General features: G+C 38.8%; 1 protein-coding gene across 6 annotated transcripts in view; it reads right to left on the reverse strand.

Moving 5' to 3' along the window:
• Positions 1-23679, reverse strand: part of PATJ (PATJ crumbs cell polarity complex component) — a 361174-nt gene that overhangs the window by 285456 nt on the left and 52039 nt on the right. For all 6 annotated transcript variants that reach the window (XM_043461136.1, XM_043461135.1, XM_043461132.1 and 3 more), the window contains exons 13-16: positions 21567-21643; positions 19282-19338; positions 9198-9332; positions 2706-2867 (exon numbers count right to left, since the gene is read on the reverse strand). In XM_043461136.1, coding sequence (XP_043317071.1) covers positions 2706-2867; positions 9198-9332; positions 19282-19338; positions 21567-21643 — 431 coding nt within the window. The remainder of the gene's footprint in view (positions 1-2705; positions 2868-9197; positions 9333-19281; positions 19339-21566; positions 21644-23679) is intronic.

Genomic DNA, 23679 nt, shown 5'->3' on the forward strand with positions numbered 1-23679 from the left:
CAAGCTCCCTCCTTTCAGGGAGAGTCACCGCCATATAGAATTCTAGGAAGCTAAATGATACAGTATCAAAGAGTTGACTACATAGAATAGTCTCCAATCTTCTGCTTTTATACTATTTATAGCATTTTTATATTATAAAAATTATAATATATATAATATATATTATAGCATTATAGCATACTTTCATGCCTCCCAGGTGGCACTTTGGTAAAGAATCTGCCTGCCAATGCAGGAGATGCAGGTTCAGTCCCTGGGTCAGGCAGATCCCCTGGAGAAGGGAATGGCAACCCACTCCAGCATTCTTGCCTGGAGAATCCCACGGACAGGCTAGGGCTACAGTCCATGGGGTCGCAAAGAGTCGGACACAGCTGAGCGACTGAGCACACACACACACACACACATTATTTTCAGGTGATTTATCTTTTCCAAATAGTCTAAACTTCTAATTAAGGCTCAAGAATTATCTTCTTTTTCTTTGTGGCCTTGGCAATTAACAAAATGCCTGGCTTATAGGCTACAGTGATAGTTTACTATGGTCATCCCCTCAACCCAAAATATAGCACGGCTTATAGTAGACACTCAATAAATGCTTGTTCAATACATAATGAATTGATAATCTATCTTTGAGTGGCCTTCCCTTGACACTCTTTCTAAACAAAGCTATAAGTCTTTTAGAAGTCTACTTCCAAAAACTTTGAATGATCTTAGTAAAGAAAATGGAAGTATATCATTCCTAAAAATATAATTTTGAGTGACTGGTTTAAGAAAATCCATATAACAGAATCAAAGCTGGTGGTTATGGCAGTCCTCTATTATGGAAGAGAAAGGCACCATAGCTAATACAAAAACGCTTTAAAATTAGGGCTGGACCAGATCTCAAACTGTCCCTGAAGGACATGGTAGATTGAATAAGGGAACAATTTCTTGGTTCTTGAATTACAGAACTTGAAATAGGGGGAACATTTTGGATCAATAAACTTCTGTTTATATCAGTCTGATGTGAGGAAATGATACATTTAAAAAGAAAACTATACTTTCCAATAAAAAGTAAAGTCACAATGGTTAATACAATATGATTGATGTTTTACTGGGGCATTTAATACTGATTAATGAGCATTAGAATTTTGGCTGAGATGCCTAACCAGAGAGGGTTTAAGAACCGAAGATTGCATTGAGATAAATGAGAAAGAGACAGATGGAAAAGAAAGTCAGGATTTTAAGAAACCACATGTAATTTTAAAACCCAAGTTTATATAAATTTCAAGGCACCAAAAGTAGATAAGATATTATATGGCAACCTGATATATATATCACTTTGATACAATCAATTCTGCATAACTACTGTATTTACAGAATAGAAAGCAATCAACTAATGGCCAGCAAGGTTGACATTCAGCATAATTCAAAGCTGTTGTTTACCCATTGTGGTAAAGCATGACGGATGGGAGCACAGAGTCAGCAAGCTGAGTTGGTGATTTACACGCACCGTAAGATTAGATTAAGGGCATTTTTATCAACCTTTTGAGGTAAGCTATTGCCTACATTTAAATTTAGTAAAGACTGCAAAAATCACAAAGCGTACTTCTTGAAATACGAATACCAAGATAAACATTAAAAAAAATTATCATCAACAATCAATGATTTACTAAACATTTCTTATATGCCCAGTAAAGAATAAAAACACCAAGAGATACAAAATAATTTTAAGATTTGGTCTCTGCCCACAGGAGCCATACAAACAAACTTAATATACACTAAAGTATCCGTGACTACAGGACAGTACTAACTTGTATTTTAGGAAATCACAAAACAAAGACAGGTGGGTGGGAGGAGTTGAGAACAGCCATCACTAATTTTCAATGAGCACTGTCCTTATGTAAAACATTGTACTAAGAACTTTGCACACATCACTTCAATTCCTTCTCTCACCACCGATGAGGTATGTACAATAAGCACCCTTGTTTTCAGAGGAAGGAGGTCAATAGAAAGTCAAGCTATTTGCTTAAGGATTCAAAATCATTAAGAGGTAGAGGAGCATTAGAGTCTACGTATCTTGAAAAGCAGGTGGTAGGTGGGTAAAAGGGCCAGCCCTGTGCATCTAAACTGGTGTTAATGAATCATAACCTAAAAGAGTCTGAAAAGGGGAAAGGTAACATAAAAAGATAAAGCTACAAATAACATGAGATGGCAAAGCCTGTGCTTAAAACTGTTTTCATAATTACAGTGCTCTTTAAAAAAAGACTTCCAGAGGCACAGAAAGTGTTATTTTATTCTCTGACCTTAAAAAGGCTTTTACAGCAATTTTTAAACTCACTTCAAAATTGGTCATAGATCTTCATGTTTTTAAAGCTCTGAAAAAGGGAAGTCCATTAGATATTCAACACTTACCAACATCTTAAACTTATTAAGATAAACTGAGTAGAACTGGGAGCTAAAAGTAAGGAGTTCAGGCAATTACCAAAAAGGGGTTTTCTAAAATCAAAGAGCATGCACATTAATGTCACCAACCTTTCAAGTAAAAAAAATGACATTAAAGGAAAATAACTATCTGAAAAGCTATACATTGTTGTCTTTGAGAGATAATGTTGTCAAGTAAGAGAGGTAGGAGGTTTCTCCCTTCTCCTTCATATCTCAATACATTCTCGGGGCATCTTTGATGACAGGATCTGCTTATGAGAACCACAGTACGTATATCCATTCGGTACCTTCACTTCAGGAGGGGAGACTTCAGTGGTCCTTGGTTCATCTACAGAGGCTTCATCATCAAACAACCGTCGACAACAAACCAAGGTAAAGGGGGGTGGCACTTCTTTAAGAAAGGAGACTGCTTCTCGGCGAGATTTCCCATAGAGCTGCACGCCATTGACCTAGAAAGGCAAGGGATAAGTCAGAATTGAGGAGGTCCCAAATGAAAAAAAAAAAAAAAAAGACTCTTGCTTACATCAGTCTATCAAAATGAAAATAGGATATCACTTTCTTTTCCCTATAAACAAAAGGGCCTAAATGTAATCATTTTAGTAGTAACAATAAAAAAACCAAAACAGAAATCCCTAAAGTTGATAAAAATGAAGGTTAAGGTTTAACTGAGTTTGGTGAATAAATGATAAACTGTCCTCAGAGTTCAACTATTACTGGGAATATGATTTGCCTAATTTTTCACACCTCCCTGCTTTCTCCTTCCTAGATCCCAAAGTATTCTCTCATTTACTCCCCGTCTCTCCTTAAACACACTAAACACCAATTACAGCCTTTTTAAGACTGCTTCCTTTTGCTTTTTCATTTCGTAAGCATATCAATAGAGATATTAACACTGATTTTTAAGGCTGTTACAAACTGTTCAACTTACAATGTGTAGGTAACAAAATCTAGGATACTCAGCTGCCAAGATTTAGCATCAGCTCACAATTTTCTTTCACATTCCATAAACTCTTAATATCATCCTGGAAAATCACCTCTATAGAAAAGAAACACACATAACTTTGCCTCAGATTTATTCTTACACACTCTGCTCTTACAGAGCCATCAAGTATAAGAAGTGTGTTAGATTTTCAAATTATTATACACAGGGTGCCACATGTTTAAAAGAACAAAATGATAATCAACTGTTCATCATTAATAATGCTTATCACCAAAAGATTATTTAAATTTCATATATTTAGGGCATAGTAACAATTCTTTGCACTAAAGATTTAGAAACATTAGTTTATTCTAATTAGTTTATTAGGATAAATAAACTAATAAAAATAAGTTTATTCTAATTTTTCATACATATGACTTTAGCTCCAGGAGCTCTCTCATCTGTCTGCCACTCCCAAAAAGCTAAGGCATGAACACAATCCAGGCAACAAATAATCTTTTTACATATGACTCCTACCTTCCTGGGAGGGTTCAGCAGCATTATTAGTTTTAAAGGTATTTCTGGTCTGGTCTTAATTTCTGACAGGCACAGTGCTAATGTCCAGATAACTGACAGGGCTGACTTTCCTGGGAGAACCTTTCCACAAAATCTACCATTGCTCAGAGAATACGAGCACAGTGGTGTGTTAGAAGCATCCCATCAACAGTGGTTTGAGCTCAGTCATTCATCCCTTGGAACAACTCTCTCCTATAACATACCCAGCACTTAGCATCAGACCAGACATAATCTCCCTGCCTCTTAATTATTTACAAAGAAATCACCACATAGTAAAGAGGCCCACATGTGCTTCAGGGAACTAGTCCTAAGAAGTCTCCCAGGACTTCATGACTGAGGAAGGGGTCCAGAGGAGAGCAAGTTATCAGATGAAAGGTTTTTCCTGGAAGAACTGCAAGTCAATCGTCACACAAAAATGGGGAGGGAGATACATGTCACTGTTCACACCGTATCCATGGTGCCAACCAGTACCACAAGCATAGAAAGTTCTAAAATGAACCAAATAGGGAGCAATTCATACTGAAAATAAAGCAAGTGGATACAACCAAAGCAGGAATTCTACCCATGCACAAGTATTTTAGTTTGTGCTTCATACTACTTCAACAAATTAGAAAATCACTTTTCAGGTTTTTATCTTGGAGTACACTTAAATATTTATTTAGCTCATTATTTATTCATTTGAATTGTCTCCAATTATTATAGCAATGCCTGGTAGTCCTCTTCACCACTCTCTATCACTAAAGGGATTGGTCACATTTCCCATTAGCAACTCCTATCTAAAGGGATTTATGGCCACTGTAAATAGCTGCTCTGGGCTGAGACTTGGCACAACGTTCTAACCCTGAGCATATTTGTGTTCCTGATTTTAAGCTCTAAGCAGCACATTAAACATACACACACACACACACACACAGTTTAGGAGTTTATTTGGCTAACTGTAAGGGACTTTTTAATTTCTATATTTGGCTTCTCAGAAGAAGCCAATTTTTATTTTAGAGTTTACAATATTTTTCTAGACTCTTGCAACCCTCTTAAGTACCGTCAAGTCTCAGTTATTCAGAATCTGGGGCTAGAAAACACACACACACGTATTCATCTGCAGAGTATATAACACTGTACTAGTATTGTCCCACTACTTCATTCAATCCTATCCCATAAAGGTTGCTTATAACTTTACATGGTGGTGATGTTGCCAGTATCTCACAGTGAAATAATGTATAAAGCATTATCTTTACATGGACGACATTTCACTAAATCCTCACAGAGAGTGAAGTAGGCATTTATTGATGAAGAAAATGATTCTCAAAAAAAAAGGGGGGGGGGGAGTGTCTGAGTGAATAGGTGGGTGTGGAAGTTTATCAGCTGTCTTGAGTGAAGGTTTTAAGAAAAATGTGCATTTTTATCATAAAAGAAAACACGTCCGTCGTCATTAGCAGCTGACCATCACTAACCCTCACTATGCACCCTACACCAAGCAAAGTTCTTTACCTTCATGGTCTCACAGTAAAACGCATTGTGAACGTTACACGATTCGAAATGAGGTACATATTTTTAAGTCTCTTTGGCCTACGAAGAAAGCAAGGACGAGCAGCCGGTAAGTGGCAGTCTGACAGAGGTCACTCAGCTTCAAAGTCTGATATTCTTAACCCTCCTGCCAACGCAGGAGACGTAAGAGACGCGGGTTCAATCCCTGGCTTGAGAAGTTCGCCTGGAGAAGGGCATGGCAACTTACTCCAGTATTCTCGCCTGAAGAATGCCATGGACAGAGAAGCCTCGAGGGCTGCTAGTCTGTAGGGTCGCAGAGTTGGACAAAACTGAAGTGACTTAGCAAGCACACATCGCACAGTAACTCGTGGTTTCATGAACAACCAATTAGCTTTTTGTTATTTTCCTACGAGTTTTATGTCCTGTTGTTAAACAGGGATGTGTGTGTGTGAGAGAGAGAGGTTTTTTCCCTTCATTCAATATTTCTGGAGAGGCTGCTATGGCCCGTGCTCTGTTCTATTTGAACTGTGGTGTTGGAGAAGACTCTTGAGAGTCCCTTGGATTGCAAGGAGCTGAATACAGTCAATCCTAAAGGAAATCAACCCTGAATATTCACTGGAGCTGAAGCTCAGATACTCTGGCTACCTGATGCAAAGAACTGACTCAGAAAAGACCCTGATGCTGGGAAATACTGAAGGCAGGAGGAGAAGGGGACAGCAGAGGATGAGATGGTTGGATGGCATCGCCTATTGGGTGGACATACCTTTGAGCAAGCTCGGGGAATTGGTAGTGAACAGGGGAGTTGGTGATGGACAGGGAAGCCTGGGGTGCTGCAGTCCATGGTGTAGCAAAGAGTCAGACACAACTGAGCGACTGAGCTGAACTGAATAATATTACTATTAATAATAATTTTGTTTGGAAATGTTTATTCTGGGGTGCTTACATCGTAAATGTAAGATATTCAGTAGACAAATGAGAGATATTCAGTAGACAAACTGAATATATTTCTGCCTAATGCTCAGTGTAGAGGTCAGGGCTGGAGGTGTGACTTAAATAAATAAAAGCCATGGAACTGAATAAGATGATTTAGGAAGAGAGATGATTAAAGGAGAAGGAAGAAGAGAAGAGAACCCAAGTTGAGCAACAGAATGCTCCAACATTTAGCAGCAGCCAGAAGGGTGACAAGAAAGAGAGTCAGTGACATAGAAACAGACTAGTCCTGGCCCAGAAGCAGAGCCGGTTACCAACTATAGTGAAAACCGAGGAGAGAGAAGTAGGTGCTGGGTCTGACAAGGTTATGGTCACTGGTGACTTTGAGAGTCCACACTGTCCAGTGTGGAGGAAAGGAAGGAAAGGAAGTGAGCGAAATATCTATGGTGAAGAGATGAAGTCGATATTGTACTTTTATATTGTTGATGTTACAGCATCCATGTTTTTCTATGTTGTCACAGGGTTGTAAAAAATACTTTTTAATGTCTCCATAGCATGTATGAGACTTTTTAAAAAAGTTTTTGTAGGAGTATAGTTGATTTACAATGTTGCATTAGTTTCAGGTGAGTAACAAAGTGATTCAGTTATACATATACTCACTCTTTTTAAAATTCTTTCCCTCTATAGTTAATTACAGAGTATTGAGTAGAGTTCCCTGTGCTATTGAGTTTTACTTTTTAATAATAAAATATAGAAGCACCTCCCCCCAAAAAAAAGGGAGGGGGGGTACATGGTAGGACATATGGTTCAGCTGTGGCAAATTCAGAACCAAAAGCAGCTCTTTTGACTTTCAAATCTGTGCCTCTTCCCCTATTCCAAATTCCTTCACCAGAAATCTATACTTCAGAATTCAACCAGTCTTCATGCTACCTTGTTACAACACAGTCTATTACAAGGCAGAAGGCCCTTGGAATTCCAATCTCAGCTAAGGCACAGGGGACTCAGTTGATGGCTGGGATCACCCACACTTTCTTTAGTCAGATCTAGCCAACGTTTATTACCTACCATGTACTAGTAATGAATTATACTTACTGCAACTGAGTTGTAAGCTAAAAATGCCTTAAATGATACTTGATGTTATGTATATTTACCACAAAAAAAGTAAACTAAACCGGTTTTTACTTATATTTCCGTATCTCCCAAATAAATATATCCCATTTCTCAATAACTCATAACTACATATTATGGAAATATTTTCCAAATGGCCTCCAATCTGCAGATTATCATGTGTGATACCATAAAATTAGGTATACTGTGCAAATAAGAAGAGAAAGACATGATTCAGCACCAACTTCCCATAAATGATAAAAGTCTAGGGCATTAATTCACATTAAGCATCCCAATATCATTTCTTGAACACTTATAAAAAATAAGCCATTTATTACACCTTAAAACAGGATCCCAACACCTGGCCTCCTATGCTTATGAACGAATTTGCCAATAGCCATAGTACTTTTTTCTCTGACCTTAAAATTCAACTCGAAATTCTCAACATACTCCTCCAGGTGACTGAACACTACTTAAAAAAAAAAAAAATCCAACAAGAAACCTATTTGCTATCCTTGCCACTTCACTTTAAACAAATATAATTTTATAAAGAAATCTCTACTTCCAGGCCCATGAGATTCTAATCTTGGCCAAGACAATGAGGTTGATTCTATTACACCCAACCTAGGATTTCTTGTAGATCTAACACTTGGAAGAATACTTTTCTACACAGCCTTCTCTAAGTTTGACAAAGTCCACATTTTTTTTTAGACGCTCTGAAAGTAGTGTGATGTATTGAAAAACCAATGAAATGGGAGTTACAAAAGATGAACTAAAGTCATAATTCTATCAATGGGTAAAGTTGGGGGAAATCAATGCCTTGTTTTCTTATCTATAAAATTAAGGGCTGTTGCTTGGATTTGTCTGCTGTGTTGGTGATAGAACTTTCCAGTCTAATAAAATCTCTCAAGGACTTATGTCAAAGCATAAGTGCTCTAGAATTGCTCCAACTGAAGAGAGGCTCAGAAGCCTGAGTAAGCCCACCAGAGGCTGCCATCTTGGGGGGAGGGAGTCCCAAAGAGACTGTTTGAAAGCCAGTCAGTAACATATTAGCTTGAGGTTATCCAGCTCTAATTCTTACCAGAAATAATCATCAAAACCTGCAAATAAATACAAGTACATGTTTCAAACAAGGGTCAGGGATTACAGTCTTAAAGAAAGATATTTGAAAAAAAAATTATGCTGACAAACTAAAGTGGGACACTAGGTTCTTTCTTAATCATGTAAATAAGCATTCATAAAAAGAACATCTCAGGAGTCCCAAAGGATAGAGATAATGAACCGAAAGTATATCATCTGCTTCTCTTATTACTACATAAGTTGTTAGTATTTTTCTTCATCTTTATTTTTTCCAGCTTTATCTAGATATAATTGACATATAACATGTACAAGTTTAACATATACAACAAATGACTTGATAAATATATTGTGAAATCATTACCACAATGAGGCTAATTAATACATCTATCACCTCACATAGTTTCCGTACTCTGTGTGTGTGTGTGTGTGTGTGTGTGTGGTAAGAATACTTAAGATCTACTATTTCAGCCACTTTCAAGTATACAATACAGTTGTTGTTCAGTCACCCAGTCATGTCTGACTCTTTGCAATCCCATGGATAGTCAACAAGTATTTTTCAGTTTCTAGTAGTTTACATTATATTGGCATTAGTAATGTAACTCAGTGGATTTCTGGTGAGAACACATTTTCCCACAACTTAAAAATTCTTGCCCTGTATCTTTTTTCCCCTCAAAAATTTTACCTCAAGAAGTTCATCCTCTGGCTGTAGGAGGTTCAGTGTATCAAGAGGACCACCTGGAGCAATCGAAGAGATATAATGGTGCCCATCAAAGGAATCCACTTCCATGCCAAGCCTCAGAGTGTGAATGGGCAGCAGCTGCACCAAAACATAGAGCAGAAATATAAACATGACATGGACACATCTGGCTGGTAATCTTCCATCAAATGTCACTTTGACATGATAGCCCCACCCCTTGAATTAGATCACGAAAATCCCAAAGAGACAATAACTGGAAAACTAGCCTCAAGTAAAATATGAAGTCATTTGTCATCTTGTTCTCACTGTTTCCCTTTCAGATTCCCTGGGAATAGAGACAGACATACGAAGTCTCCAATTCTAAGCTCTGGCACTCCAAACTTCCAATTGGTCCCAGAATGTATTCTTTGTTTCCCTTTTCTGCAGGGCTTCTCATCCCTCCTTTTAATATATAACTTAAGTTCCATTCACACTTCAATACCAAAAGCAGTGTCAGCTTCCATGAAGCCCTTCCTGTTATCTGAGTTAATTCACCTCCATCTGGAGGTGATATAAGGGTAGATATAAGACCACCCTGTATACATCTCCATCACAGTTCACAACACACTGTGTTTAAAATTCCTATTTTCTTAACTGCCTCCCTGCTTGAGGGTATCTTTTCTCTCTGTAACCTTAGACCCTAGAATAGTACCAGGCATCTGAAGATGGACTTATAACATGTTATTTGAACTAATTCATGAAAGATGGTACCTCTTTCAAGTGTCTTTTTCCATCTCACCAGTTTAAGATAGAATACTTTCTGATGTGGGGGAGGCATGGGTGTGAAATAAAGAAGGCAATTGTTATTCTACTCTCAGAAGGTAAGAAAATTGGTGTCTTAATGTTGTTGGCTATAAAGATCAAGGGCATTGACCAAACTCCATGCCCTTCACTTTCAAAACTGGAGCCAATGATTTCTCACTGTGGCTATATAAACTCAAATATGGTTCAGTTCAGTCGCTCAGTCATGTCCAACTCTTTGCGACCACATGAATCACAGCACGCCAGGCCTCCCTGTCCATCACCAACTCCCGAAGTTCATTCAAACTCATGTCCATCAAGTCGGTGATGCCATCCAGCCATCTCATCCTCTGCTGTCCCCTTCTCTGTCCCCTTCTCCTCCTGCCCCCAACCACCCCCCAGCAAATATGGTAAATGGTACTAATTACGATTTATACTTCCTATATCAACAGTCCATTTATCTAAAATACCAGGCCCATCTCTAATGGTGTATTTGCTGAGGAGGAAACCCTACACAAGGTGGCAATGCACTCATGACATGGCTCTTTCCCTCATATTTCCCTTTCTCTGTGATTATTTATCCTGAAGCTTGTCACCTCCCCTTAGTCATCTGCTCTGAGTCCCCGGAGTTCCACATGCCTTGCTTCAGACACCACCTGGGGCTCATTTCCATGCCACTACAGGCACACAGACAAATGTGAAGTGGCAATGAAGCCAGCTGACTATGGCCACAATGGCTTAAATCAGGCATGGGGAACTCCTGGCCTTGGGCTAATTTTCTGAAAATTAAATGCTCTTGACCAAGCACCTCAGGATCTAGTCATCTCGGGCAATGAGCTGTTCTAGCAGTGTGAAAGTAAGATTGTTTTTATTTTTGTTTCTTCTCTGTGATTTCTTCATTTCTCACTGCTGCTATCTCATTCTGTTTCGTCATTGTACCCAATCTTTTACTATCAAGCTAGGAGATAATAGGGTCCTTTCCTTTAGCACTGAAAGGTGAATAAAAGCTCTGAGAAATGTTCTGTAATAGCAGTTTACCCATCCATCTCTGCCAACTCTCTTCCTTCCTTCCTTATGAGCCAAACGCTAGAGCAGAGAGTGGCCAGTGGGTCCCCAAAGGTTTGCTGAAGTCTGCTTGCAAGAGCAGATTCTTCCATTTTCAGGAATTCTGTAAGCCAGTTGTTGATGACAGCCATTATTAAACATGAAATTATACAAATAATTAAACAAATAAAGTAGTATTAAAAATAAATTAGTAAGTAAATTTATTTAACAATTTTAAAAATTAAAAAATAAATTTATAAATAATAAATGAATTTATTTTTAACAATTAAACAAATAAATAAATATTAAAAAAATATATGTAGTGGAGCTTCCTTGGTGGTCCTTGGTGATTAAGAATCCATCTTGTAATGCAGGGGACACCTGTTCAATCCCTGCTCTGGTAAGATCCCACAGTCTCTATCCTATGGTACTAACATCTAGTGTGGAAGACAGATAATATAAACAAGCAAGACAGCAAGCAGACTCAAGCAAAACAAAATAAGTCAATAAACAATGCACCAAGAAACAAGTGAAATATAAACCTCAAATTACTGTGGTAAGTGCTACAAAGGAGCTAATCAATGTCAGGACATCAGACACAACCATGATGGTTATTTTGAAAAGTTGGTCAGAGTAGGTTTCACACAGATGGGGACATGTAAGGTGAGACTCAAAGGATAAGAATGAGTCACCTCTACAAAGAACCTGCTGGTAGACTGCTTGTGGGAGGTAAGTGAAAAAGGTAATTGCTAAATTTTTGGTTTGAGCAACAGGGTAGACAGTGGTGGTAATTCCTACAAAGAAATAAGTGCCCAAATTAAAATGGACATTGCTGCACAGAGAGATCTTTGCTGCTTGTATAATAGCATGCCCCCATAAAAAAATAGAAGGATCAAGGAGGGAACTGATCCTAGGCTCCCCTCCAAGCCCCTTACTAAACCTGCTCTATTTCCCTTCTCCATGAACAGTTGATGTCAGGAACAGGCTGGAGCACCGCAGAGCAGCACCAGCTTATTCAAGGAATCCCCTGCCCACCAGATGCAGAGCTATGCCCCTCTAGGCTACTCCCCTAGATATCGGTAAATACCACACGCTCCCTAGAAGCTTGCGTGAAACACCTATGCTCCACCTTCAATCATACTGAACAGATAAACTAGAAATGATGTTTACAAAATCTGTCAATCTAAAAGATGCCTACCTAATATTAGTTCTAAATCTAAATCTGAGTACAGCTGGGTTTCTGAGACTTCATGTTACGTGGCTCCATGTGTCTCTGTGGGAGCAGGACTATTTAATTACTTGTCCCAGCTGCATTTAGCAACTAAACAAATCAACCATTTCATCTGTCTCTTTCAGTAGTCCACCCTTTCAGAATTCTGAGAGCAGAAAGTGCTAAAATGACAGGAGTAGGTGTCAACAGATGATTGACGCCTTCGCACACAAAGCACGTTATGCTTTTTGCTGCTAACTCAATGTGCTTTGCAAGGGGTCCTACTTAACTTGACAAAGTTAATTGAGCAGCAGGATGTTCATGATCCTGATATGACAAGTAAAGGATACAAGGAATCGGATCCAAGGAAAGTGTGACCATTGGGTGATTTACTGTTGACGCTAAAATGATGAAGATCAAATGAGATCAAGAAAGCAAGAGGCCTTCACCCTATGAGTGGAGAGAACAGTCAGGAAACAAGCTGCAATTCATTCATTTCATCTTGTCCCTCAAACAAGATATCAAAGTACTCAAGTGGGACTATAAATGTTGCTCCAGGGTTAAAAAAAAAAAAAAAGTTTCTGAAAAGGAATAGCTATGTCAATGGTATGGGGAGGAGGCTTCCAAGAAAGTTGAACTTAAAATAGAACAGAAAAGATCCTATGACTAGTTCTTACATACACGCACACCTCTCTCTCTCTTTTTCTTTCACTGGAGATATTACATAACCATTTATGTTTAAAGATTAGGTAGAAAGAGTTGGTAAATTTACCCCAAATAAAAACACACTTTCCAAGAATGCGGCTAAAACTTTTAAACTAATGATGAAACACAGGATAATGGCCTCCAAAGTGAGGTATATTCACATAGAAGTTGTGCAAGACAGTCAACCTAGAAGAGCTTGATTTATATTAGTTTCTCTCATCTGTCTAAAATTTTAATTCTGGGGAATTCCCTGGCAGTCCAGTGGTTAAGACTCCATGCTTTCACTGCCAAGGACCCATATTTAATCCCTGGTCAAGGAACTAAGATGCCACAAGTCACACGACATGAACTAAAAAAAATTAAAATTTTAACTCTGAATGTTCAAAAAATAAATATTACATACTCTGCTGTAGAGAAATATATTGAATATCTCTTCAGCTACCTTACACCGAGGTCAAGCATCAGCTGCCATTTCCCATTTCAGATAGCATTTGTTACCTGTCTGGCCCAAGAGATATTTGAGCATTTGACACCTAACCTGACACTCTGCCCTTATGGCTCTTTCTCTCTACCTTTACTAACGGTATTTCATCCACCTTGAATATCCACTGTTCTTATTTCTCCAAACTCATTCTTGAGAGTATAGTTCATCCTCACATAAGCCTCCTTCATCTGTCTTGAGGAAGTAACCCCTCCTTCCTTGAATACAGCTGACCAATTCAGGGTTAGAGGCACTGGCTCTCTACACAATTGAAAATCTGGTTATAACTTACAGTCAGCCCTCCATATCTGGGGTTCCTCCATATCTGAGGATGGTGTAGTACTGTAGTGTTGCTGTTTACTCAGCCATGTCCTACTCTTTATGGCCCAATGGGCTGTAGCCTGCCAGACTCCTCTGTGCATGTGCCTCTTCAGGCAAGAATATTGGAGTGGGTTACCAAGTTCTGCTCCAAAAGATCTTCCCAACCCAGAGCTCAGACCCGTGTCTCTTATATCTCTTATATTGGCAAGCAGGTTCTTCACTACTAGCACCACCCACGAAGACCATAGTACTATAGTATGTACTGTTAAAAAATTCTGCGTATAAGTGCACCCATGCAGTTCACACCCATGTTGTTCAAGGGTCAACTGCACACATAAGGCATCCTAGCAAAACCTGAATAATAATTCTCAATGAAGTGAGGCAAGGAAGGAATCACAGTTCCCCTTAGAGACCTCACCCCAAACCTACAAAATAAGAATGTTAGTCAGCAGGAACAAAATCGGGCATGCCTATTTTGAAAAAGCTCCTCTGATGTTTCTGATAGGCCACCTGCCCTACTAGATAACCACTGTCACTACGGTTATTTGATTCTGTATCTTATGTTATTCACTCAAAAAGAGGCCAGAAAGTTATATACTTAAGAATATAAATACATACTTAAGAATTGGTAACAGTGGCTGGTTGCCTCTGCGGAGAACAAGGGAACTGGGATGGGTGGGAAACATATTTTGCAGTACTTGCTTCTGAAACTTTTAGATTTTATGTTTTGTCCATATATTATCTACTCAAACAGAAAAGCATAAAGAATGGCACAGACTCAGGAGCCAGATAACTCCTGATTTGTTTTCTGAATTTTGCCACTTACTAGCTGGCTTAAAACTCAACATTCAAAAAACTAAGATCATGGCATCTGGTCCCATCACTTCATGGCAAATACATGGGGAAACAATGGAAACAGTGAGAGACTTTATTTTCTTGGGCTCCAAAATCACTGCAGATGGTGACCGCAGCCATGAAATTAAAAGATGCTTGCTCCTTGAAAGAAAAGCTATGACAAACCTAGACAGCATATTAAAAGCAGAGACATCACTTTGCTGACAAAGGTCCATCTAGTCAAAGCTATGGTTTTCCCAATAGTCATGTGTGGATGTGAGAGTTGGACCATAAGGAAAGCCAAGTCCTGAAGAACTAACTGATGTTTTCAAACTGTGGGGTTGGAAAAGACTCTTGAGAGTCCCTTGGACTGTAAGGAGATCAAACCAGTCAATCCTAAAGGAAATCAATCCTGAATATTCATTAGAAGGACTGATGCTGAAGCTGCAATATTTTGGCCACCTAACATGAAGAGCCAATTCATTGGAAAAGACCCTGATGCTGGAAAAGATTGAACACGGGAAGAGAAGGGGAAGACAGAGGATGAGATAGTTGGATGGCATCACCGACTCAACGGACATGAGTTTGAGCAAGCTCCAGGGGATGGTGAAGGACAGTGAAGTCTGGCGCAGTCCATGGGGTCCAAGGACCCCAGTGGACATGACTGAGCGACTGAAGAGCAAAAGCTGTGTATGATTCTGGGCAAGTCACTTCACCTACCTGACAGTTTCCGCATACTAAAAATGGAAAGGAGGAAACAGATGCTAATCAAAAGAGTTATTCTGGAGAAATGTCTTTAAAGCAAAGCACTACCCCTGGTGGTTGAGTGGGGGCCCAGTACATTCCACTGTCTTCACAATTCTACTTGCTCAAGCAGAGTGAGGAGCAAACTCACATCTTAATGCCCTCTGGCTCCGAGAAAGTAATTTAGGAAGGAAACAAAGTGAAATTTGTCAGTCTCTCTTGTCAAAGCCAGAGAACAGGGCCTGGTCTTTTTGTTGCCCACACCAGGGATATCACTAATTACTAATGCTCACTTTGTATTACAATTGATGGCCGGCAGAAAGGTCACTCACATGAGCATAATGCTTCTCCCTCATAGCTCTGTGATTATCTTAACAGTAAACACTTGCCAAGAAAGCCATCCCTAAAAGTGCAAGTCTCCCCAGATGCGGGAAAACTGTTCTTGTGTCATGATTAACAGATTCCTAGAAGCAGTTCAGCTAATGCTCAAACCACTATAAAGTGCTTTCACCTCTCTCCCTACAACTCCATTCACCTCACAAGAAAGTCTTCTCTGTTAACACTGGCCTGTCACAAAGGGAGATGCTTCTTGAATCTGCATCCCTTAAAACAATTCCTTCCTGCTATGAAGTGGTTACCAGGGTGACCAACTAAAGACAGATAAACAATTAGAACACCAGCAATAGTCATGAAACATGATTTTCCTAATCAGAAAGCTAACAAGACAGAGGAAAAACCTACAGCCTTGATCTCAGAGCATGATACTAACCTGCTTGGAACGTTCCACTGGTGTTACCTGGCACTGAGAATAAAGCCCAGGCTTATCAGTGTGGCTCTCAAGGCCCTGGAGTACCTACCTGGTCTTCCTCACCTAAAAACGTCCTACTGCTCATTTAGTTGGACTTGGACACTCCAAAACAACTTCCATTCCCCCCACAGGCCAACTCTTTCCCAACTGTACTTGCTTTCATCATTCTGTTTATGCTTCTTAAATCATCATGACTTCTTACAATCACTACCTTGCATCACTTTTACAATTTATAGCTATCTTCTCAGGTTACACTTGTTTATTATCATGACCCAAACCAAGCCCAGGGCTTCCCTGGTAGCTCAGCTGGTAAGGAACCCCCCTGCAATGCAGGAGACCCTGGTTTGATTCCTGGGTCGGGAAAATCCTCTGGAGAAGGGATAGGCCACCCACTCCAGTATTCTTGGGCTTCTCTGGTGGCTCAGCTGGTAAAGAATCTGCCTGCCATGCAGGAGACCTGGCTTCCATCCCTGGGTTGGGAAGATCCCCCAGAGGAGGGCATGGCAACCCACTCCAGTATTCTTGCCTGGAGAATCCCCATGAACAGAAGAACCTGGCAGGCTACAGCCCATGGGGTCACAAAGAGTTGGACGTGACTGAGCGACTAAACACAGCACAGCAAACCTAGCCCAGAACCCAGGCTCCAGGAGAGAGAGGACCCTTTGTATTCTGCTCCCCACAGTTGGCTGCAGTGTCTGGTGTGAAGTAGGAGCTCTGTAAATATTACAGGAATGAAAAAAATGCTCTCTAAGCTGCAAGCTGCCTCTAGCAGCTGCTAGAGCTGCAAGCTGCAGCTATATTATCCAGTTGTATAATCTGAGGTGACTCATTCAACCTATGCAAACTTTAGGATCCTCGTGTGTGAAATGGGTTTAGACAGGCCAGTTTTCTTTACATATTGAAGAGAGAAAGTAGAAACTACTACATCAAGAGCCAAACTTCCAATTTTAAGAGGATTTTTTAAAATTATAGCTCATTAAAATAATCTGTGGACATTTAATAAAGAAATTAATGTTTAAAAAAGTAAACGTGATAATGTTACACTAAAAAAAGCACACATCCCTTCTCTGCCACATATATCATACAAAAGAATGAGTATACCAACTACAAGTATGTAAACATATACAGGTAACAACAAAATATGAAAAAAAGAATAGTGCAATTAAGGATTGCACAAGGATTAACAGTGAAATTCTTCTAGTGCAAAAAAATTAAACAACAAAGTTTTTGCTATAATCTATTGTGTGCATACATAGTCGTGTCCAACTATTTGAAATCCCTTGGACTATAGTCCACCACCAGGCTCCTCTGCCCATGGAACTTTCCAGGCAAGAATACTGGAATGGGTTGCCATTTCCTCCTCTAGAGGACCTTCCCAACCCAGGGATGATCGAACCTGCATCTCCTGCATTGGCAGGTGGATTCTTTACTACTCTAATTTCAATTAAATGTTTTAAAACAGCTTTTTTTTTTAAAGGAGACCTAAATAGGTCAGAGGTTAAAAGTACTAGAAGCATACAACTGGGAAACAAAACTATCATTTATGGAATGGTTCTTATGTATCGGCACTGAGCTATACTAACTGGGGCATATATTAAATATACTTATATGTAACCTTCTACAATGTAGATTTTATTGTTTGTATTATACAGAAGAAAAATTAGGCTGCTTATTTCATCCCCAAAGTATTTCCTCCAATGTTACCTTCTTAATGAGGCCTTTCCTGATCAACCTATCTAAAATTGCAAACTCACTTTCTCTCCTGAATTTTTTATTCATCTTTCCTGCTTGGCACATTATCATCTATACTATATAATTTATTACTTATTTTCTATCTCCCCCTACTAAAATATAAGTTCTACAGGGAAGGGATTTTTTTTTTTTTTCATTCCTATTCTCTTCTGAAATCCCAGACCCAGTGGAGGACTTGGCACTGAGTTGATATCAATAAATACTAGATGAATGAACAAATGAACAGCTGAATGTACTGGTGAGCTGGTTCTGAACATCTGTTCTACTCAAAACCTTTCCACACCATTATACCAGAGTAACTCAGTGCAAACAGATATAATGCATAGCTGATCAGGAAGAAGATAAGTAGACTGGTGGCAAGGAAGTAGGGATGAAGATGAGAGAGAACATGTTCTGCCTGGAGAAAGACAATGACATTCTTTAAGATGCAACAAGTGTGGTCACTATATTTTTTCCTTAGAATAGAAAATGATGAGATGGGGTCTTACAGCTTGGAATATGTAAGAACAACTAAAGCTGAACTACATGATGAACTGAGCCTGAGCGAGGGCATGGTTTCCTCCAAGGATATCTCAAGTTCTAACAGCAAGGAAGCTGAAGACTAATCAGGAAACCCCTGAAGAGCTAAGCAGATTTCTACAATCCCAAAGTACTGAGTGAGACTTGGAGTTCCCAGATTCCACTAGGAGCAGGGACTGATAAATACCTCAGACTCAATGGAATACTTGAAAGGTCATGTGTTGGGAGCAAAGGCAACCCAAGAGAGTCCAAACCCTATCTGAACCGTACCTCTGCCTCACTACACACACCCACACCCACACCCACACATGCACAGCAGCTCCTTAATAGAAGAAACAGTGACTCCTTTGGACAGAGATAACATCACCTTAAGCCTTCTGTAGTTGGCGTACATAGTATCAAATATTCAGTCTAACTGAATATTTGTTAGGGTCAGTAGTTGTAGTAAACGGGCTTTGCTGATCTGCCAGCATGTGGAATCTTCCCAGACCAGGAATCAAACCCATATCCCCTACATTGGCAGGTAGATTCTTAACCACTGGACCACCAGGGAAGTCCAGGAAACAATTTAAAAGGACTTATAATATCTGAAAAACTAACACACTCTGCAAAGCCTGCTCTGAATACTACCTTTAAGGTGGGCAAAGCAGTCAAGCCTGGAATTTTGGCATCTGAGGTGGCCTACATTCTTCCCAGGCACATCTATCTATCACATTTCATACCAGTCAGAACCTACTACATTTCCAGAAAACCTCTAAAATTAAAATCTGAAAACTTTAGGTCACAGCATTCATCTAGCTACTGTGACAAGAATTTAGAGAAAGTTCTTCAAGCAACAAAAAACTGACAACGGTTTAAACAATGTGCTCACCTTCGAATATTTCTGTAATTCAGCATCATCAGCAATCTGTGTATCCAAAGTGGCAACCTAAATTCACAAGAAAAGATACTGTCAATATTTGTAAAAGCATAACTTTATTTCTTCCTAGGCTTTCTGAAAAAAATCTGTATAAAACCTATACATTGATAACTCCATCTAATCTTTTTTCTGTTTCTAAAATCCATAACACACAATACAAAATCTCAGATAATATTTGTTTTGACGTTGTTCTCCCCAACAGTCTTTTTTCATAAATGATTCAAAAGTTGAACTAGAAGGTGATGGGCAAATAAATATATGTACTATTTTAAAAAATCCATGATGCCTAATATTTTAATTTAATCCTCCATTATATTAAAACCATAAAAATTTTATTCTTTTCACAAAACCAAGACTACAGTCATTTTTATTTCTAAACCTAGGCCTTGAAACAAAGTTTGCAAGGTCATTAAAATCAGAGAAGTTTGGAAAAACTGAAGCACCTGAATTTCCACAGCAAGCTCAAATCATTTCTCTAGGAGAAAGAGCCAGCGAGGACACAAACAAAAGACCTGGACTGGTGGGAAGATGGTGGAATCCTGAAAGCTTTTAATCATGGCCTAAAACTATTGTTCTGAGCTTCAGTGGTAGACATCCACAGAAGTGAATTCCTTGCAAGCAAAACATTTCACTGATGACCTGCATCTGTAAGTTGTTAATAAAATACAGTGCACCTGGAGGGGGGATAAGTTAAACAGTGGTTCAGCTAAATCTCCTACAAGTACTGCACTTCAGATAAGTAGATTCTGGAAGAAAACACAGTAAGAAACACTAGAGCATGTGCATGCAGTAGGTATGCACTTTTGTATGTACACATTCACTCATCCATCTTGCCTGGCTTCTCTTTTCATTGCCTTGTCCCTGTCACTTTAAATTTCCAACTCCAAATTCTGTCTCCTCTTTCGAGACCCTCGGTTATGACCTCATCGTGTGATAAATTAAATTTGGAAAGGTAGTTATAAAGAGGATAATGTGCATGTTCAGTCGTGTCCAACTCTTTGTGACCCAATGGACTGTAGCCCACCAGGCTCCTGTCCATGGGATTTCCTAGGCAAGAATACTGGAGTGAATACATTTCAATACATTTCACTGAATACATTTCCTCCTCCGGGGGATCTTCCTGGAATCGAGACCTAGGGATCGAGACCACATCTCCTACATCTCCTGCACTGCAGGCAGATTCTTTACCACTGAGCCACTGGGGATGCCCCAAAGAGGATAAAGTTTTAACCAAAAAGAGCTCATTTGAAACCAACCATTTAAAAAAACTGGTACACCAAACTATTTTGGATATTAATCACTCCAAATAGTAGAAAGGTCATTCGCTAGGTGATAGGCTAATGACAAAACAGCTCCAAAATCTACGAAGAAGCAACAGTTCATGAGGACCAACATGCAAGTACAAAACTAGCAAGAAGAGAAAGTATAAACTGTTTTGACTCATGTTAATGACACTGGAAAATGTCTGACAATAGATAGTGGCTAGAATAGAAAAAAAAATCTCCAACCAGCCAACAAATACTAATGGCAAACATATGTAAGAAAATGTGAATAACAATAGAAATTTAATAGAATACTTTATTACTAACACGTTTAATGGGCACTGCAGAGGCTTTTCTAAGCACAGCTTTCTGCTTTCATGTGGATTCATTTGGGGGAAATGTAATCAATCCCTTACTCAATGAATCTAATAACAGGTGAAAGGAAGTCTAATGGACCACTGGCACTATAAACTTATACCTAACCTAAATTACTTCCTGTTCTCCCAAATACATTTGATAATCATTCTTTCATTTTTCTCATAAAACTGTAACATTCTTTGTGAAACATAGGACTAATATCCACAGCCCTTTCAGTGTACAATAAAACAAACAGATCATAAAAGCAATCATAAAAATGCCAGCAATTTTAAGCAGCTGATACAGGTTATAAATTTAAAGGCAAGCCCTCTCTCCTCTAACATTTTTCAGCCTATTGTTAACTTAAATGGTCTCAACATGAACTGAGTGTCTGTTAATTATAACTGAAACTTGTCTGCAGTCCTTAACTGTTCTTGCAGTCTAAAATGAAAAAATAATATTAATTCATTGATCCAATAGGGAAAAAAACACAGGAGGAAAAAATAAAGGCAGGCTGGTTATTCTTTGAGTCTCCCATTTCTTTCAATTGTGGCATTAGGAGCATGACATAGAATGATAAAAAACATGAGTGTTTTTTATTAGAAGATTTTAACATACCATTACTTCATAATCAGGGCCCAGTACGTTTTCCCATCTGGATTTCAGCTCATTTTCTGGAGAGTCTGGGGCTTTTTCTGGATTTAAAAAAAAAAAAAAGTTGAAGCTACTGTGAGTTAAACCCACTAAACTACTGAATTCTCCCATAACAGCACAGTTTGAGTAAGTAAAAGGGAAATGAATAAAAACGAAAGTGTATTAACTTAGGTCTATTTAGGTAAAGTTAATCTGAGGTGGGAGAAGGCAATGGCAGCCCACTCCAGTACTCTTGCCTGGAAAATCCCATGGACGGAGGAGCCTGGTGGGCTGCAGTCCATGGGGTCGTGAAGAGTCGGACATGACTGAGCGACTTCACTTTCACTTTTCACTTTCATGCATTGGAGAAGGAATTGGCAACCCTCTCCAGTGTTTTTGCCTGGAGAATCCCAGGGACGGGGGAGCCTGGTGGGCTGCCGTCTATGGGGTCGCACAGAGTCGGACATGACTGAAGCGACTTAGCAGCAGCAGCTATCAGAGGTGACATATAAGACATGTAAAATGTAAACAATGGCTGTGACCAAACTATGAATAGGGCTTCTGCTGTTAAGGAATATTTTAAACGGAAGAGGAAATGATAAGTTATCAATGAAATCTGAATTATATAGTTTATATGCAAACATCCTGTGGTTTACAAGTAAAATGCATCTGGCTTTGCTTTATGCTAGCTATGTTAAGACAAAGATTTAAGGTGAATGTTAATCGCTTCAGCATAGTACCTTCCACTCACCCACAGGAAGTGTAAAAACCTATCAAGATATCTTTACTATCAACAAGGCACACCAACATGACCCAATCAAGCTTTTTACTTGGGTGGATATAAAAGTTTATCTGATTTAATTCAACCAATGAGTTGCATGAGCTTTAATGTAACAGAAACTTTGGTTTTACTTTGGTCTTTTGTGGCTATATGGTTATCATACCTTTATGATTTTCTTACTTAAGGGGAGTACTGCCTTTTTTGCATAGGTCAGATGATTTTTAAAAGTGAAGACAGATTTTAAATGTCCTGCTTATCCTCCATATGACCTTAGCCAGAAGCTCAATGCAGTTTGCAGTCTGAATAATACTTAATAGACAAAAATCAAAGTACTAAAACTATAATTTCAATTTAGATCCACAGTGGTAGCAGACAATAAACAGACCTCCACCTTTTCTCTTTAAGAAAAACTCAATTGTGTCACAAGAGTGGACAAGTCACAGAACACTTACCACAACTGATATAACCATCTGTCTAAAATCAAACGTAACTTGCAAGATCAGCTTTTTCAAGCCTTCAGCAGACATCTAATCTCAGATGCATATAATGCTTAATTACATAGTGCAAATCATTAAGTAAAACAGACTAACCTCAAAAATCAGAGACTAAGACTAATGAACACTAAAGAACTTATATTACTAGATTTACAAACGCATATCCACAAAGTAACTGCATTAACTGATGTGCTAGATTACATTTCGAGGATAACTAACTAAAGATTCTATTAAAAACAAAATGTCCTTCATGTGGGTTCGGCACCTTTGTGCCTACTCTATTAACATTTCCATAAGAAATTACATTAAGAGTTCTATTAAATTTCTCACAGACACCAGTTTCTTATGTGGTAGGCTAATTTAAAGAGAACTTGTAATGTGTTGGTTGACTTGTAAGCTTAAAAACATGATATCTAAAGAAATTTTATACACATGTATAAGATGTTTATTTCACCTACAATTCTTTTAAGTTTATTTTTACCTCAGTCATACAATGAAATCATAGTCCTGAGTTTTAAATCAGAGAACAAAGGCCTATGTACCAGAGGAAAGAGATTACTTTCAGCAGCTCAATAAATTCTAGGCAACACAAAATGATCACACACAAAAAATGAACATTAAGATGATCTGACACAATTATTTCATTGGCAACAAAGAATATGCCAACTATTGCCACCTTGGAATGTGGATTGTTTTGAGCTAAAGGCAGCCAAGATCCAGCAGACTCAGGAAAAACGTTCATCCCTCCCTTAACTACCTAAAGGAATTTAACTAGGGAACCTGTACCAGAAAGAGAGCTATAACCGGAGACAACTTTTTTTTT

Source organism: Cervus canadensis, chromosome 2, assembly GCF_019320065.1.
Source record: "Cervus canadensis isolate Bull #8, Minnesota chromosome 2, ASM1932006v1, whole genome shotgun sequence".
NCBI classification, from domain to species: Eukaryota; Metazoa; Chordata; class Mammalia; order Artiodactyla; family Cervidae; genus Cervus; species Cervus canadensis.